This window comes from Cyrtonyx montezumae, unplaced genomic scaffold (genome assembly GCF_038088225.1).
Source record: "Cyrtonyx montezumae isolate F1298 unplaced genomic scaffold, pur_monq_1.0 scaffold_0, whole genome shotgun sequence".
In the NCBI taxonomy this organism is placed as follows: Eukaryota; Metazoa; Chordata; class Aves; order Galliformes; family Odontophoridae; genus Cyrtonyx; species Cyrtonyx montezumae.
The window spans coordinates 40892518-40909935 of record NW_027071824.1 but is presented as its reverse complement, the minus strand read 5'-3'; the positions used below and the strand labels follow the sequence as shown (position 1 = coordinate 40909935).

At 34.3% G+C, this 17418-nt stretch overlaps 1 protein-coding gene across 3 annotated transcripts in view; it reads right to left on the bottom strand.

Annotated features, from left to right (window-relative positions):
- AHI1 (Abelson helper integration site 1) overlaps positions 1 to 17418 on the bottom strand; it is an 82293-nt gene that overhangs the window by 53679 nt on the left and 11196 nt on the right. For all 3 annotated transcript variants that reach the window (XM_065733287.1, XM_065733296.1, XM_065733305.1), the window contains exons 5-16: positions 17039 to 17196; positions 15822 to 16032; positions 14848 to 15040; positions 12869 to 12964; positions 11492 to 11677; positions 10754 to 10909; positions 8858 to 8990; positions 8404 to 8527; positions 6071 to 6300; positions 3857 to 3960; positions 3225 to 3343; positions 4 to 134 (exon numbers count right to left, since the gene is read on the bottom strand). In XM_065733287.1, the coding sequence (XP_065589359.1) occupies positions 4 to 134; positions 3225 to 3343; positions 3857 to 3960; positions 6071 to 6300; positions 8404 to 8527; positions 8858 to 8990; positions 10754 to 10909; positions 11492 to 11677; positions 12869 to 12964; positions 14848 to 15040; positions 15822 to 16032; positions 17039 to 17196 (1841 nt within the window). The remainder of the gene's footprint in view (positions 1 to 3; positions 135 to 3224; positions 3344 to 3856; positions 3961 to 6070; positions 6301 to 8403; positions 8528 to 8857; positions 8991 to 10753; positions 10910 to 11491; positions 11678 to 12868; positions 12965 to 14847; positions 15041 to 15821; positions 16033 to 17038; positions 17197 to 17418) is intronic.

Here is a 17418-nt window from a genome sequence, read left to right as displayed (position 1 = left end):
TACCGGTCTCCAGATTCCAAACATACGCTTTTCCATCTTCACTTCCAGAAAAAAGGAACATACCACATGGCGTTAAAGTGCTGTGAATCTTCTCTCTATAATTTGTAGCACCTATGTATTTCTTTGTAGACAAGCTGAAGACAAAGAATAGTTTGCAAATGTAGAAGATAAATGGAGAAGATGCTTTCAATTTAGACAGCTTCTTGTCTCAGTCCCTCCCTGTGTCTCAGGAAAATAAACACACAGTGATTTCCAAATAAACAAGCAAGCATCCACTTTTTGCTGAGGACAATGTTCACCCTTCATTTTCCCTACATTTTTAATGAACTTGAAATTACAGATAAAAGTGTATGTCTTCATCTTCCATTAGAAAAAAGCACATACTTAGATACAGAGAACGGATGTAGATACAGGTATTTGAATGTTCTTGATTCTGAACTTCAAAGAAAATGTAGAAATTAGTACGATTTTTCCAAGCTCTGCCAAAAATGTTTTCATTATGCTTCTTGAGTTTAATTACAATTCAGTAGTAAGTAAATTTATCCAGCATCTCTTCTTACACTTTTCAGGCTATTACTTCCTTCCCTGCAAAAGCAACAGAAGGATCAACAAATTTCAGACACCAACTCTTTTACTATAGATGTTAATACTTTGGTATCATTTTCCTACTGAAGAATACTAATCTTTTTGGTGAGAAACTTACTGGTCAGCATAGTCATAATGATCTAAAAAATGAACTAGTTAAGCATCGTGTGAAACAATTTGCAATAGGATTTAATCAAGCATCTCAGCTTGCAAGAGGCCATCTCTAACGCAATGTACAGTCAGAAAAGATAAAAAAAGAGCAAAGTGGAAAAAGAAATTATACTGTGATAGAGATTTGGAGGCAAGAACAATGGCAATAGGCTAAAACAGCCCTTCCAAAAAAGAGGACAGTAATTTTTAAAGTGTTACTGCGGAAGCAATGGCCATGTGCTAGAAGAACTGCAGTGTGATTTATATGACAAGACAGGAGCATTACTTTTAACAATATTCTGAATAAACAGATCTGAGATAGAATTATGTTTGGCAAGCTTTGGATGCTTTGAAGATCACAATTCAAGAGCAAATTTGCTCAAGCAAAAGTTCAGGATGTATGAACAGACAGACAGTATCTCTCAGATGTTGTGTAGAACAGCTCTGCAAGATGCAAAACTGACTTGCATATGAAAAAAGTCCTAACATCTGAACCAAAACACTGATCACATATCTGAGTGACAGGACAGCAGCATCATCCAAAAAGATTGAAAAAACAAAACAAGTTGAAAAAGAACAACTCAGAACAACTAGTTGGCAAAGTGAATTGTGTTAATCTGTGACCTCCACCCCCTCTTTTCTCATGCAGAGAATGAAAAGTTAAGGATGACGTGTAAAGTTATCATTCCTGGGTATCTGACCCTGTGGTTTATTGATAAATTTAAGCCAATGTAACTGGGCCGTGGTCAAAGCAGCAGTCCTGCTGCTAACCTCTCCACCCTTATTTTCCCAGGCTCTCCCTCATTTCTCTAGCGTATTAGCAGCTACCAGATGTGCTAGATCAGATAATAGATTAAAATTGTTCATTTGCTTTTGTAGGTTGATTTTTAGCCAGATCAGTTCACGGATCTGACTTACCCTGCATCAAAGATCTCTAGAGCTGATAAACAGGAAATATTAGGAATACATGGCAAAAGTATGCTGTATTCTACTGATACACTGATTTAAAATGATTGTGCAACTGCGTATCATGTTAGCTCTTTATAGAGATTAAATATACATGTCCAATTTTCTCTCTGAAACTACAACTCTCTCCAGTTTTCTGGAATGGTACTGATAGGACATCAACATCTACTTAAAAAAAAAAAGGCTACAAGTTAGTTCATCTACAGATTTCAGGCTCTCACTGATTTGACAAGTTTAGCCTTTTAGCACAGCCGTTAATACAGTAACAGATAAAGAGTCACTTTTAAGACTGGAAAGCCTTCAGGTAGCTCAAGCACATAATCCTGTTCAGTAGTGAGATTTCTGGGGGAGGTAGGCAATAAAAGAGTGAGCACACACAAGTATATTATAAACAAGCAGAATTTCTCATGCTATCAGAGAGCAAAGGTATTTCTCATGGATAATTTCATATAGAAAACAAGGGACTTCTGATTTTCCGCAGTGACAGGAGGAAGGGAACCCATGAAATTAAAAATGAATAATTTACAAAGAGCATTCATTAATAAGACTTTCCAGAGTAGAATGTTCAGGTGCATCTTATCAATGTATGTAACCGAGGAGAATTAGGCTTTTCTAAGTTTCTCCCAATGATATGATGAGAGGCAATGGACATACACTGAAATATTCAATTTATTTTTCATAAATGGAATATCCTCAAATAAATGGAATATTATGAGTAAGAAAAAGCTTCCTAAAACAAAATACTTAGAAGGCGTACAAACACTAGACCACACTGCTTACAGAAGTCATGGACTCTTAACTCCTTGGAGACATTCAAAACACAATTGGACAATGCCCTGAGCAACCCACCCTCATCCTCTGATTAGTGGGGCTGGACTAGACACTCTTCAGAAGTCCCATCCAACCTCAGTAACTCCAATGACTGTCATCCCCACTTCTTGTAATTTCTTAGTAAAGCATTACACTCACAAGTATTAAAATAAGAAAATCAGGAACCGTTAGATTAAAAAAAATCTCACCACTTGCTCAGTATAACCTTAATTTACATAATTTATATGAAATATTTTATAATTAATATAAGCATAATAACTGCATTGTTAAATATATATGATGAGAATCTTAATTACACTTTTATCATGAAAACGCTTTTCCAGACACTTCCCAATATGAATCTAAGAGAAATATATGGAAGTTTGAGTTTTGATCATTCTCAGTCCTAGATTCCATTTTTAAAAGTGGATGCAATCTTTAGGAGATGAGGGTGCTATTTTTCATGATGTCTTAAGCTCCAGAGTAATCCAGTCATTTTTTTGTTATTTTATTCAAAACGACATACCCAACATCACACAAAAGGCTTATAAGTGTTTTGAAATGATTTCCCAACACTAATGTTTCTATCTTTAATTATTAGGATGAATTTCCTCTTCACAATAATATATTTAGTAGTTTTATGGAATCCAATTTCCCTGCTCAGTAAATTTTAAATTAAAAGCAAATATGCACAAATACCCAAATCTACTCACATTCTGAGATCCATAATTCTCAGGGTACTGTCTCTGGCATGGATTAATAAACGCCTTCCATTTGGATGCACCTCTAAATGATTTACTGGAGTTCCTCTAAGATCATTTTCTTTTATTTCCTAAAGAAAGATGGAAAGAAAAAAAAAGCTGTACTTTAACACTCTCATTTGTAAACATTATTATTCATTTTTATCTTTCCTGCTCTCTTCACTCTATTCAGCTAAGGAAAATGCTTGATCTTAGGCTAAGGTACCGTACACTAAGCAATCAGCTTTTCATAAATAAATTTCTGAAACACAGTTGATGACAGAAATCCTGAGTGAACATGATGTCTCAAAAGGTATTAGCAAAGGTGATTGTCTATTTTATTGTTGTCTCTAGAGAATAAATCTTATGAATTCACAACTATAATACATTATTACACCTCAATCATTTTCATGTTTTACATAACAAAATTAAACCTGTGAAATAATTCAGAAATGATGTGAATGAATCACAACATGTTCTTGAACTGTTAACAAGTAATTTCCAGTTAAACAAGTTAATTTATGAAAAAATTAATTCTAATCAAGTGACTAGACTTGGAACAATTCACATAAAGATTACAACGCTAGTTTAAGAAACCTGTATACTTTATTAATTCTCCAGTGTTGAAACAGGCATTGAGAACTTCCTTTCCCAGATGTATCCCAAACTATAATCAGTCCTGAACTATCTCCTGAGAACATGTGGATCCCTGTGAAATAAAAACTTTGTATCAGAACACCATACAAAAGAACAAATAAAGACAAGGAGTTATCAACAAGGAAAAGCTGCTTCTATTATTTTCTGGAATAGGCAAAACACAATTATTTCCATTTTTGCTATGATGTAATCAGTGCAAATACATTTTGCTCACAGCAGAGGATGAAAGTCGATACCATAAATGGGGATTTAAGTAAGTTAGACACTAAAATGCTGAAATTTTTATTAAATTCATTTTCTATTCATATGCTAAAAATGAACATTCATAGTTCAATGAGTGTTACATAGAAACATATGAGTTGGAAGGGAATAGATGACCTTTAAAGGTTCAACTCCTCTGCATCGAACAGGGACAACTACAGACAGATGAGGTTGCTTAGAGCCCCCTCCATCCTGGCCTTGAATATCTCCAAGGATGGGATGGGGCATTACATCTCTGGACAACCAGCTCCAGTGCTTCACTGCCCTTATTGTAAGAAAAAAACAAAAACCTTTTTTCTTATATCCAGTCTCAATCTCTTTTTTTTTTTTTTAGTTTGAAACCATGTCCCCTTTTCCTTTCATAACAGAGCCCACTAAAGAGTTCATCGCTTTTTTGCTTATAGCATCTCTTGAGCTACTGAAAGCCCACTCTCAGTTCTCCCTTCTTTTCTCCAGGCTGAACAGCTCCAGCTCTCAGTCTGTTCTTATCACAGAGGTGTTTCAACCCATGAATCATTTTTGTGGGCCCTCTTCTGGGCACACTCCAAAAGGGCCATGTCTCCCCTGTACTGAGGGCTCCACATCTGGATGCAGTACTCCAACAGAAGTCTCATCAGCACAGAGTAGAGCAGCAGGATCACCTCCCTCATCCTGGTGGCCACACCTGTTTTTTATGCAGCCCAGGATACAGTTGGTTTCTGGGTTGAGAAGGCACACTGCCACCCAGTCTGTCCAGCCTGCCATCCACCAGTACTCCTAAGTCCTCTTCCACAGGGCTCTGCTCAATCCCTTAATTTCTCAGCTTGCATTGATAGCAAATGACAGTGATGATCATCTAGTGCTTATCTATACAATCTCCAAGAGCAACCTGAACACATTACAATAGTTGTTCTTAACTTAGGCACAAATTCTTCATTGTAAAAATGCAGCTTTTTCCACTACTTAGTAATTATATCAATTAATACATCCAAAAATGAATCACACAATTACTAATGAAATCAGTAACACCCAAAGTCAAATATTTTCAAGTATGTTATTCATTCACCCATCTTCAACTTTCCCCACCAACCAGAGCATTATGCCAGTATTCTTGTGGCACCCACTTTCAGCTGTTGATCTACTATTAACAATAGTTAACATTCTTCACAACATTCAAACTAATCTTTGCCCTCTTATGTCACTTTTTAATATTAATAGAGGCTGGAAAAATTCATCACTTCCCACTTCAATCTAGCATTCTCACGGCCTTATTACTGCTATCCTATTTTTTTTTTTGTTGGGGTTGACAACTTTAAATAATATGGAGCATCTATCCCTGTTACTCTTCTGATCATGTACTCTTCTTAAGTGCTGAGTTCTCTCAATCTGGTTTTAAACTTCCTGCTTCTGCTATTAAATGATTACTTTTCAATTCCTTATCCAAACCATGCTTTTTCTCCCCATTTACCTCTCTACACAACTAGGCTTTCCACCTGCATATTTATGCATTTGCATCCCCTGAATAGCAGTATCTGTACTTTATCTTCTGCTATTTTTTCACTGCAATACATACAAAACAGTAGCTAACAAACTGCAGATAGTTATAGAGACATTATAAACTGAACTCCTATCATAATTTGTCCAGTCATCATTGCTGTGTGACTACAGATTTGTTTATTCATCTTTTCTATGCTTACTATTCCTGATTACTCTTCAACTACATCAGGAACTACATGTCCCTTTGTGTTTGCCCAAAACAGTTCCAAATAACACATAACACTAACATATTAACTACAAACCCAACTAAAATGATTTTATCATAGATTTCACACTGTCTCCAGGAAATAAAGCAAGCAAGTAGCACTGAAACTAGTCTTCAAATTAAGTGAGTAGTATTTGAAGAAGTTATACCAGGTAAGTACCTTCTGTATCAAAACAAAGTGTGTTGATGAAACTTCTGTGACCATCAAGCTCCTGTAGCAGTTGCCCATGGATTTCTTTTACACTGGCATTCCAAACTCTAATTACAGCATCATAACATCCTGTCACCACCAAAGAGTCAGCAACTGGGTGGTACTTTGCAGTGTAAACAAATGAAGGATGAGGAAAAACTTTCACTGCGGATGCAACCTGTGTCTCAATCTTCCACATTCTAAAAGGAAAGAATGTTAGGATACCTACTGAATAAAGCAATCATATACATAGGTATAACTGTCAAATGCTTGCAAACACTTAAACAGCTATTTTTATCCTTCCAATTTGTTCCACCTATATTTAATCCCTTAATGTGCTATGCTCAGATAAGAATTAACGTCTATGTAATACCTCACAAAGTACTCTGTCTTCCAGGTAAATTCAGGAGTACTTACAAAAAATATCTAATGGATATTCTGCACATATTAAAATACACAAAGTATTCCATGGAATGGTTTCTTTCTTTCCTCTTTGAGTTATAAGCACACTATTAAGACTGGGGTATCAAAAATAGAAAGAAAAAAACAAAAAGGAAAACATAATAAAAACACAACTCACAAAAGAACATTCAGGACCAATAAGTAAAATAAAAAAACCTGTAAAGCTTTAAAAACAACCATTATCTACCATACAGTGGTCATCACGATCTGAAGGACCTCTTATTCACATAAATGCATAGTAAAAATTGAGTTTATTTCCCGTCCTTCACTATCCACAGCTGTAATATTAAGTTTATCTTTAGAAGCATTTTTTCCTTGTGCACATCTGTTGAGCCTTCTCCTAAGATAAGCTGATAAATGCATTGTTACATGGACAATGAAACACAGGTGGATAGCACATCGCAGAGTGCAGTTACAACATGGAATTTAATTGCTCAAGTGTTATCCTTCCAGGTTTTGTTTCTGGTGACAGCTGAAGAATTTTAAGGTCACTCTGAGGTGGGCTCATTACAAAATTACAATCCCTAAGAGAACATCCATTAACTTGCAACTTAACATACAAAGTCACAAACTTGTAGAATGGTTTTGCTCTAACAGCAGAAAAGTTTATTTATTGCTCAGAAATAATGACCTCTTAAAGCTTCAATAGGCTCAAGGGCATCATTACTGGTATAAAACACTATATGAAGGATTCACTTAACTTGTTAATTTTCCCTTCAGGCTTCTGTAGAACTCTCTAAGTGACAATCCAGGTAATAATCTGATATGACTTTAAAAATAACAAGATACCTTTCCATCCTCATCCTTTAATTGTAACATGCTTCAAAGGTCAAATAATCCCAACATTAAGGAAAAAGAGAAGAAAATCCTTTCCTGAACTGAGTCACTTTTAAGGCCATGAATAATACAGGAAATAACTCATACTATGACTGTGCACAGAACACAGAAAAAGGGGTAGACAACTGCACTTTCATCATGCTGCCACAAATTCAGGAACATCCATGGCTTTCATACAAGTAAATGACTGAAAATAAGAATTCCTCCAACATCAAAAAACTTACTTTATCTAAATCCAAATTAAAAAAATGAAAAATGTGAAACAAAATATTTCTTTATTCATACATAGAACAAGATAGGGGGAAAGCAAAGAAGTTCCACACATACAATATATCATTTAATAATTCTTCTGGCATTTTAATTATGCAACTGCCTGTAGCACTACTGAATTGCATAACAGAAACAGATAGGGATCTGAAGAATTGTAAAAAAAAGCCTATTAAAACCTATGAAGTTGCTCATAATAAAATTTTGCAGTGTCATGGGCATATTTTCCTGTTTTGTACAGTTTTGAGAGTTTTGCTTCTAAACCTCAAACAGATTAGGATTTCAGCATTAACACTGCACAGTAGTACACTTTTTAGTTGTTGAGGAAAGCGTATACACATTCAGACTTTGAAATAATACTGTCAAATTCCAATTACGGTAATCAAAGTTGCAGCACTCAGCTATACGTTCAGAAACTCAATATTTACATCTGTATGTGCAAAACGGCAAATTTAAACACATTCATGAATTTTAGATTTTCTATTTCCTGCTTCACATACAAACGTGCAAGTTTAATGTTGAGTTCACAATATGACTTTCTCAAGGGACAGAATATTCCAACTATCTCAGTGACTTCTTGAACTTTATAGTCTTTTTTGTTTGTTTGTTCACTGGGCTGTAGATTTAGCTACTGTCACTTTTGTGGAAGTTTTACTCTCAAACACTTATACACAAAACAATGTCACTTTCTCTCATGCTACTGAAGCTGTCTGCCAGAACATTTCTATCACACATACCTGACGGTACCATCAGAGGATGCAGTAAGAAGGTGCTGACTGTCCTTCGACCAACAAAGATCATACACTATGTTAAGGTGACCATAGAATTCTCTCAGGAACTGTCCAGAAGGAATTTCATACACTAAAAGTTTAAATAGAAAAATAAACATTTTGCAGGCATTCACAATTGATTGTACACAAGTAACGCAAACGTTAGTCTAGTCTGAAGCTGTTCCTCCTAGCATAAGTCAGTTCATTCTCTTTATGTTCTCATTTTCAGAAAACAGTAGCAACAGTTGCTAGGTACGCAGACAGCAAGCATATACCTCCATCTAGTGGCTCACAGATGTCACAAATGTCTTAACCCTTCCTAACTTCAGAATCTGGGCCCACCAGGTTTAAATTATTAGGACCACATTAGGATAAAGTACACCAGTTATAAAATAAAAATTAAAAATCCAGTTTAACTTACAAGCAATGGGATATCCATTCTTTCCTGCACATGCTGCTGCCAGGGTTCTTCCATCATGAGAGAAACGAATACAGAAACAGCCCATATCTCCACCTCTCAGTGAAAACAGATGTTTGTTCGGAATGCGACAAGCCTAGCTTTTCAGGCAAGATTTGGGATTACATAGTTACAATTAATGACCAAACAATGCTTAAAACACTTTCTCAGCTCTTGACTGGACTAATTCTTCAAAAGCCACTAATATCTGAAGGGAATTTATTAGGAAAAAAAAAGAATCAATCTTATAAACAGATACAGTTCCTGCGCACAGCATACACCACATTTAGTTTGTAGGTTCATTTTTCCTCCTACAAGTCTTCAAAATCTAAAATTAAAATGCCCTTCATTTTCTGATACACTTAATCACGACTATCCTTCGTATTATAAAGTGTGGAGTTAGCACCTCATGTTTTGTTAAGTAGCCTAAGAAAAACAGTATTTTAACAGTTGCAGTGTGAACTCTGAAAAATAACTTCAGGCACACAAAAGTTTGGTCTGCCAAATCACCTTCAGCATTCCTCATTTCTATTTCAGTTTGGTATTATTATTTTTTTTCCCCAGCATTTAATTTTCAAAAAGTTGCACATGTATTGTATTGGTTCTTCATCTGTTATAATATCTCCTCTTTTATCCATGGGCTTTTTCTCCAAAACTAAATTCAAAATTTGAGGGAAATTAAACTAGCTGAAGTAGTTATTTCATTATTTGACCAAAACACGATTTACTTTTATGAATGACAAATATGTATGAATAGATTTCTATGCACTTAAAATATACAAATATATCTGCTTATGAAATAATTTAGTATACATCTTCACTTAAGAATAAGGATAAACACATCTCGGTAGAAACTATATACGTGAGGAGGTGTGTTTATGCATTTTAACCTCTCTAAAATGAAACATCACAATGTTGAATCAATAATTTCAGCTTAAATAAAACTTTTAAGTGTAAAGTTCATGTAACTAAAGTTTCACAAAAAAAACCCTATTTCGTATGCAACTCTGTTCACAATTATATAAACCATTTTGGAAAAATAACATCATCTACCTACATCTACAGGAAAAGACAGAAATACATTTTCAAGATAACTTATCTTTAAAGGTAAAATAATCATTTTTATGTATGTAAAGCAAACACTGGCTTTATTCTTCAGAGCAAGTTACCCAACATCTAGTTAACCTTACAAAAATTTTTTCAATGGATACCATACCAAAAAACATAACAGTTGATAACAAAGGTATAATTAAGAATAAAGGAACTGTCAACCTTTTTTTAATGGCAAACAAATATTCTTAAGATTTTATTTCACTTCTTTTTGAATAAACACTAATTTGCAGAATAGCAATTTTTTAAAAAGTACTTAACATGAATACATACTTTATAGATCCCACCATTTGTAACAAGAAAATTCGCACTGTAAAACAGATTTACCTATTCCTTATCATTATAATTAAACATTATTGGGAAATAAAGAAGGGTTTAGATTATATAAGTGTTCTCATTGAAAGGATGCATGTAATTTAGCTTAAACCTGAGAACTGGTTTACTAAATTACTTTCAGTACCTGAATAACCTTTCAGATACCTAGAGAATTATGGGAAAAAAAAACCAAAAACAAAAAAACCCAACTCCTGGGAAAAAATGGTTGGATGAACTACATCCAGTTGGAGGTTGTGCCTCCTCTATTACTTATGAGAGTTCTTTATGTTTTGTGCTTTTAGCTGTTGTGATGTTTTTTCTTTTAAATCTTTTAATGAATTACTTGCTTCATAATACATCATACAGAGAAAGCTACTAAGAGGTAGTAGAACTTTAAATTATTTTTTCTTTCAAAAGGAAAATAAAACGCTTCACCTGTCCAGGCAGCCTTGACCATTTTAGCTGCTCTTTTTTTTCCTCTGAAGAACCAATTTCACATGATTTCTTAGATCCCTCCCTGCGGAGCTCACACAGTGTTGCACTACTCTGTTCCTGTTGAACAGCCACCATAGAACGGAAAGAAGGGGCAACCTTAAGGCAAAAATAATTAATTACTAACAAAAAGTCAATAAAATAAATAGTGTCATATCTGAAATATTTAAAAGCACTTCTAACTTTAAGCACATTGTTTTTCTACAGCTGATTTTTCTACAGCTGAAAAACAAGAGACTAGAACAGACTTGCACATGAGATCCAAATAGCAAAAATGATTTAAAACAATTCACAATTAAGTGAATTACTACTCCTCTCACTTACAGAATTTACACACTTGCATGAATCCAGTGACTTAAAATAGCGTTTCTCCTAATGACAAGGAAAATCTGTTTTCCAGAAAGTACCCTGAATGCTTCCTGTCAATGGCAGGACATGCAATGCTGCAACTGGGAGAAAATCTCTATTTTTCTGAAGATAACTATAAAGCACTGAGTTTGGAACACATATCTTAAGATGTAATGTTCTTATTATAGCTAGGTGTTATACTAGCTGCTTTATATCCTACACACAAGCACAGCATTTATATATACACATTCATACATATGACACATACTGCAGCTATTTGCACACGTTTTTCAGTAGGAGCTAGAATGAATAAATATATATAATTTAACTTACATGATCTGGAAGTTTTATGCCTCTTACAGTAACATATAAAGTTGACGGGTAACGATTTCTAGGACAGTTTGTCCACCAGTCATAAACTTCAACAACACGTGAATGTGACCTGCTCTTTGAAGGTGGGTAATACAATTGCAGACGGAGTTTCCCATCAACGTTCAGAACTCCATTTGTACCAACAAGCTGCAAGAGCAATTAAAAACTTGTGTAATGTTAACAAAACTAATAAAAAAATCTTTCTTTTTACATTATAAATAAATATAGTCTAAACTCTGAAATCCTCCTCCCCCTGGGATAGATTAGTATTCCTAAAAGTGGTAATGAAATTATTATTAAATACCTCCATCATGAAATCACAAAGTTAAAGCTTACACAATAGTCTAGCTCATAAGTATACATCACATGCAATGGTAATATCCTGCATACGGGAAGGCCTTTACTGACTCATTTATTTATTTTTAATTACCATTTGCCGGAATCACCCAAATACTTAATGACTGTAAACCCATTAAGGACCTCTTCCAAATCTGCCTCCTCATCCACACTTGGGTTGTTAGAGTTAGGATAGTATGGTTAGGTTGCACTTGGAGTTGATGATCTTGAAGGTCTTTTCCAACCTGAGCAATTCTTTGATGTTATGATTCTATGATAACCTTGAATTCTACAGCTCACACCATATAAAAACCCAGACAGGGGATTTTAGACCTCTGATTTCTATAGAATCATTTTGGGAAGCAATGAGAAGAGAATCATTAGAGAATGACCAGGGGGTCCCTGTGCTTTCCCACAGGCTTACAGCCCATTTGCTGTCTCATGTCACGGACTGGTTTTTGGCTGTGAAAATTTATCATCCACAGAGGTATGTGAAAATGAACAATCCTGAGGCAAGTTAAAATATACAATAACTTTGTCAGGTCTTAAAAGACCAAACTAAGACATTTGAGTTTCCCCTAAAAAGAGGAAAAACTGCATGACATGCAGGCTCTACATCAGCTTTGCAATTCAGAATGGCAGTCATTTTATTATCGGACTAGGAAGTCTTTCTGAAGACTGCTCAACTGAAAATAGCAATCCTTTTCAGAGATGGTCTCTTTCTAGTCTTGATGAACAAAGAAACAAACAAGTAATTCCACATATACCACATAAAGAAGGCATTCTGTACCTTCTTGAAAAGTTATTTATTCTTTACTGAATTTCCTGTGAATTTGATACAGAGAAGTGAGAAGGAAGGCAGTGAAGAGCCAAGCAAGAAAGGATTTGCTTTTCATCTCTGTTGCCTAGAAATATAAGTATTTTACCACTTAGTGATTATATCACATAGTTTAATAAAACAGGTTTCTAACATTTTCTTCTTCATTTAAACATTTACAATACCTTTAGAAATGCCCAACAGATTTTTCGGAAACCACATTCCTGAATTTGTGCATCAGAGTTGACTCTCACTTCATCCATACTCAGAAAATCAAGGATCTGCAAGCATTAGTTGATATAAGTGTATTTTTGATGAATACACAATTTATGACTATAAAAAAATACTGCTGAAAATACATTCAATGTGATTTATTAAACAGATTTCAGTTTTAGAACATTATAAAAAAATTACTTTTTCCACACAAGGACACAATTAGAAGTAAAATAACCTTCTGCATTTACCTGATAACTATTTATTATCTGTTTTAAGGAAGAATGTTTTCTTTAAGATCAGGTTTATTTTTTTCCCTTCTTTCTCAATAAAAAAAAGGAAAAAGTTCACATATTTTCATAAACCCTACACTTCAAACATCATACATACAGATAACAATCCTTACAGTTAAAAACAAGCTGTAAATTAATCTAACTGAAAAACATCAGTCAAAAAGCTTATTTGCCTTCTTAACTTCATCAGTTATGCCCATGAGATTCTTCTTTTTTTTTTTTTTTTGGTCAGACCACAAATCTTTTCTTATATAGCAACTCCTGTAAGTTTAGAAAATAAACTGATAACACTTGCTAAGTTATATTTCAAAAAATACTCTGTTCAAACAGCAAGTTTTTGGTGTAGTCATACTTTTGGTTCCATCACCATGATTTCCTTAAAGAATCTTTTCACACAACTGCAGTTATATTTGTGCTAAGTAACTAGAGACTCTTAATTCTAGAGATGAGATCATTTATGAGCACATCACAGTAAATAAAGAAGCATATGGCAATATTGTATATACAATGTATTTGAAACAAAAAATAATAATAAGGAATAAAAAAAATAATTATTGTATTAGTTTTGCAATTTCAGTTAAATACTGCAGAATGTCTCTTAGAATACACTCGTCCGTTACTGATGTAATTAAGCAGAAAATTACATTAAAAACATATAACACAATTTCAAAAATGTTAACCGAAAACAAGGCAACAGCTTGTTCATTGACACAAGGAACAGCAGTGCTGCTGCAAGCAGACAGACTACATCTTTGAGATCCCAGTACTTCAGTTTCTCTTCATAATTAACGAATTACCAACCCAGATATGCGTACAGGCTGGGAGAAGAACTCATTGAGAGCAGCCCTGCAGAGAAGGACTTGAGGGTTTTGGAATATGAAAAGCTGGATATGGAGCCAGCAGTGTGCACTTGCAGCCCAGGGTGGCATGAATATGATGAAAGGGCTGGAAAACCTCTCCTATGAAGAAAGGCTGAGGGACCTGGGCTCGTTCTGGAGAAGGTACTCCAGGAAAACTTCATTGTGCCCTTCTTGTACTTCTTATAAGAAAGACAGACAACTTTTTACATAGCCTCATAGCGACAGGACAATGGAGAATATTTTTAAACTAAAAAGAGAGTCAGATTAGATGTTAGACAGACATTTTTTACCGAAAGGATGGTAATACAGCAGCACGAGAAGCTGTGGATGCCCCATCCCTGAAGGTGTTCAAAGCCAGGTTGGATGGGGCTCTGGGCAACCTGATCTGGTAGTGGGCAGCCCTGCCCACAGCAAGGGGGTTGAAAATTAAACACTCCTTCCAACTTAAACCATTCTATGATTCAAAGACAAATGTGAAAAAAGTGTTATTTTTTAAGCAGTGTCATCCCTCCTGATCTCGAGAGATCTTAATGAGCCTTTGAGTGTGGCAGCTGAGTTCATAAGAAAGCTTGATTCTCCTTACTCCTTATAGATGGGGTTTTTTTTGGCTTATAAATAAGTGGTATTAACAGTCATCAATACTACTTTTTGAAATCTCCACTTAATGCTATATATTAAAGCTTCACAAGTAATTCAATATAACTGCGATAAAATACCTGAATCAGTCATATTTACACTCTCGAATACACATGAACTTTCAAAGAATAACTATCTTGAAATTGAAATATTTAATCTTACCTCAAAAAACAGAATTACTCGAGGGTTCCCTTCAGTATTTTGAATAAAATAATTAAAGCGCTCATTAAATATGACTTGTTCCTCCCATTCTGGAATTGTTGATTTAAACTGTCTGAAGTCATATGGCTGTGTCATAATAGGAAGAACATGGTCTATTTGCTCTTCCTCGTAGTAAGATACAACTTTCCTCTCCCTGTTTAAAAATTTCCAAACATTTGCAATTGTTGTTTGTTTTTGTAAGACATAATAAACAAAAAACCCTCATCAAACAGTAACTTCAATTAATGAAAGCAAGAAAACACACGAGGTAACATCTATTTGACTTTAGAAATAAAGAATCAGAAAACTCACAAAGGTTAAGGTAATTGCCAGTGTACATAGAAACGTGGCACAGTGAATTAGAAAATTCTAACAATCATGCTACTGTGAGCAAATTTATGCATAATGATTCTGTTAGAGTATACAGCACAAAAAGCATTAGAATTTGGTTTTCAGGACAATTATGGATAAGGACAGTGAAAGTAGTAACAGAAGCAATTAAAAAACGTAAAGAAATAAACTTCATTTCAAGATTTTAGATGTCACTTTATGCAAATGAAAAGGCAAATGCTGCTTGTGCTGTAAAAGTTTTGCTTATTTATTGTAATCATGGTGTCTAAGCCAAGAAAACTTGAGAAACTGACTCTCAGGAAAGAAGGCAGAATAAACAATGCACTTAAGAGACTTTTTAAGGTCTTAAAAGCAATAGAAAATAGCACAGAGGATTTGAAAGAGTCAAAAAGGAAATAACATCACCCTAATTTACTGTGGGTATTAATATGCATTAACAGAAATGCAGAAGCTACCAAGCTTTGAATTTGAAGCTTCCGCAAGCTTCAAATTCAGCATTATTTTCATACTCATTTTCTAGGGATAAAAAATAATGTTTTTATAACATTCACAAACAACAGAAATAGTCTACTAAAAAAAGTCACCTATGATCCTTCTTGACGTATAAGCCACTGTTCTGATCAACAATATGGATTTTAACTACAGGACGAGATACCAGATCAGTTTTAAGTCGATCAGATCGATGGATATAAACTCCCAACACAAGATCATCATCAAAAACAGATTTAGATTGAGTGGAAACTTCTGAAGTCCTCATTTCCTCATCATTTTCTGCAGTTACTTCGGTGTTAACTTCTAGAAAAAGAATCAAAAAAAACAAACAAATCCAGAGATTACTGTGTGGCAGTTTAAGAAGTAAAAATACCTCATATTCTCTTGGCATTCAATAGTAAGTAACAGTATTTCATATGGTTGTTTTTTTTTGTTTTTTTTTTGTACAAGGGTAGAATAAAATCCTAAAATTTGCAGCATTTTAAACATGGTTGAATGCAAACTATATATATAAATGCATGTGAACTATTTCTACTAAAAAATATTTAAAAGCAGAGGTCTTTCTCTGGATTGACGTAAGTTCTTCTCTGCAACAATTACTTAATATAGTTCACTTTCCTGCCCTGGGTTACAGCCTATAATTCCATTTGATTTTTTTAAAATTATATACACAACAACTGATGCTTTCTCTAGTGCATTTTCCCTGAAACTATTCTAACACTGGATGAAAAACACCCCAATTTAGAAGTTACAGTGAGACTGCCATGTTTAATAGTTAGCAAAACATGAATTTGTGTAATGCACTTTAGAAAAAAAGACTCCTATTTTGGACTCTGATACATTTGAGGAAATTAATTCTCCAATATGACTATGTGCTGCCTGAAAAATGTATTTACATTTGAACTGCACAACAGTACAGGTTAAAACAGTGATGATACACCATTTATAAAGTATGATGTGATTAATAATGTAAGGGTAATAAGAATATGTAACTAAATAATCTGTAAAGTTGATGTATATACATAAAATATTTTATTATTCTTAAAACACACAACTTTGGCATTTTAAAATTTAACTCCAGTAAATTAATTCTCAAGATTATATATATCAAATTACCTTCCTTGCAATTGAATGTTAGAATTGGAAGCAAAAAAATACAACTAATTAAAAAAACATATGCAACTTCAACTCCAGTCTCAGTCACTTTTGTCTGCAGTACTGTCACAACATATTTGTATTAACAAACAGAAAAACAGCAACAACAAAGTAGTTTGGACATAGCAGCACACCATTCCTTTTGCAGGCAGACCTTTTTTGGTTTTCTTTTTAATCTTCTTTACTTTAGGTTTCTGCTTTTCCATGCCTTCCTCCAGGTTCTGTCCTTCTGATACAAATCCACTTTCCAATAAATGATTTTCATTGTGACCTTCTGTTGGATGATCCTGTAGCTCGGAAAGGGACATTGCACTGCAATTGTAAAAACAGTATTACTGTCAGCAATAGTATTTCATTGCATATGGAAAAGTCGTATGTAATATGCATAAATCTAAGAAGGAAAAATTGTAAGATACAAAACCTGTAAGTCTAGTATTAAAGTCAACCGAGTTCTGAAACACTGTTTGTAACACCTATTTCCTAATGGAATTATCCAGTTATTTCACATAAAATATAAATGCAAAAGTTCCCTGA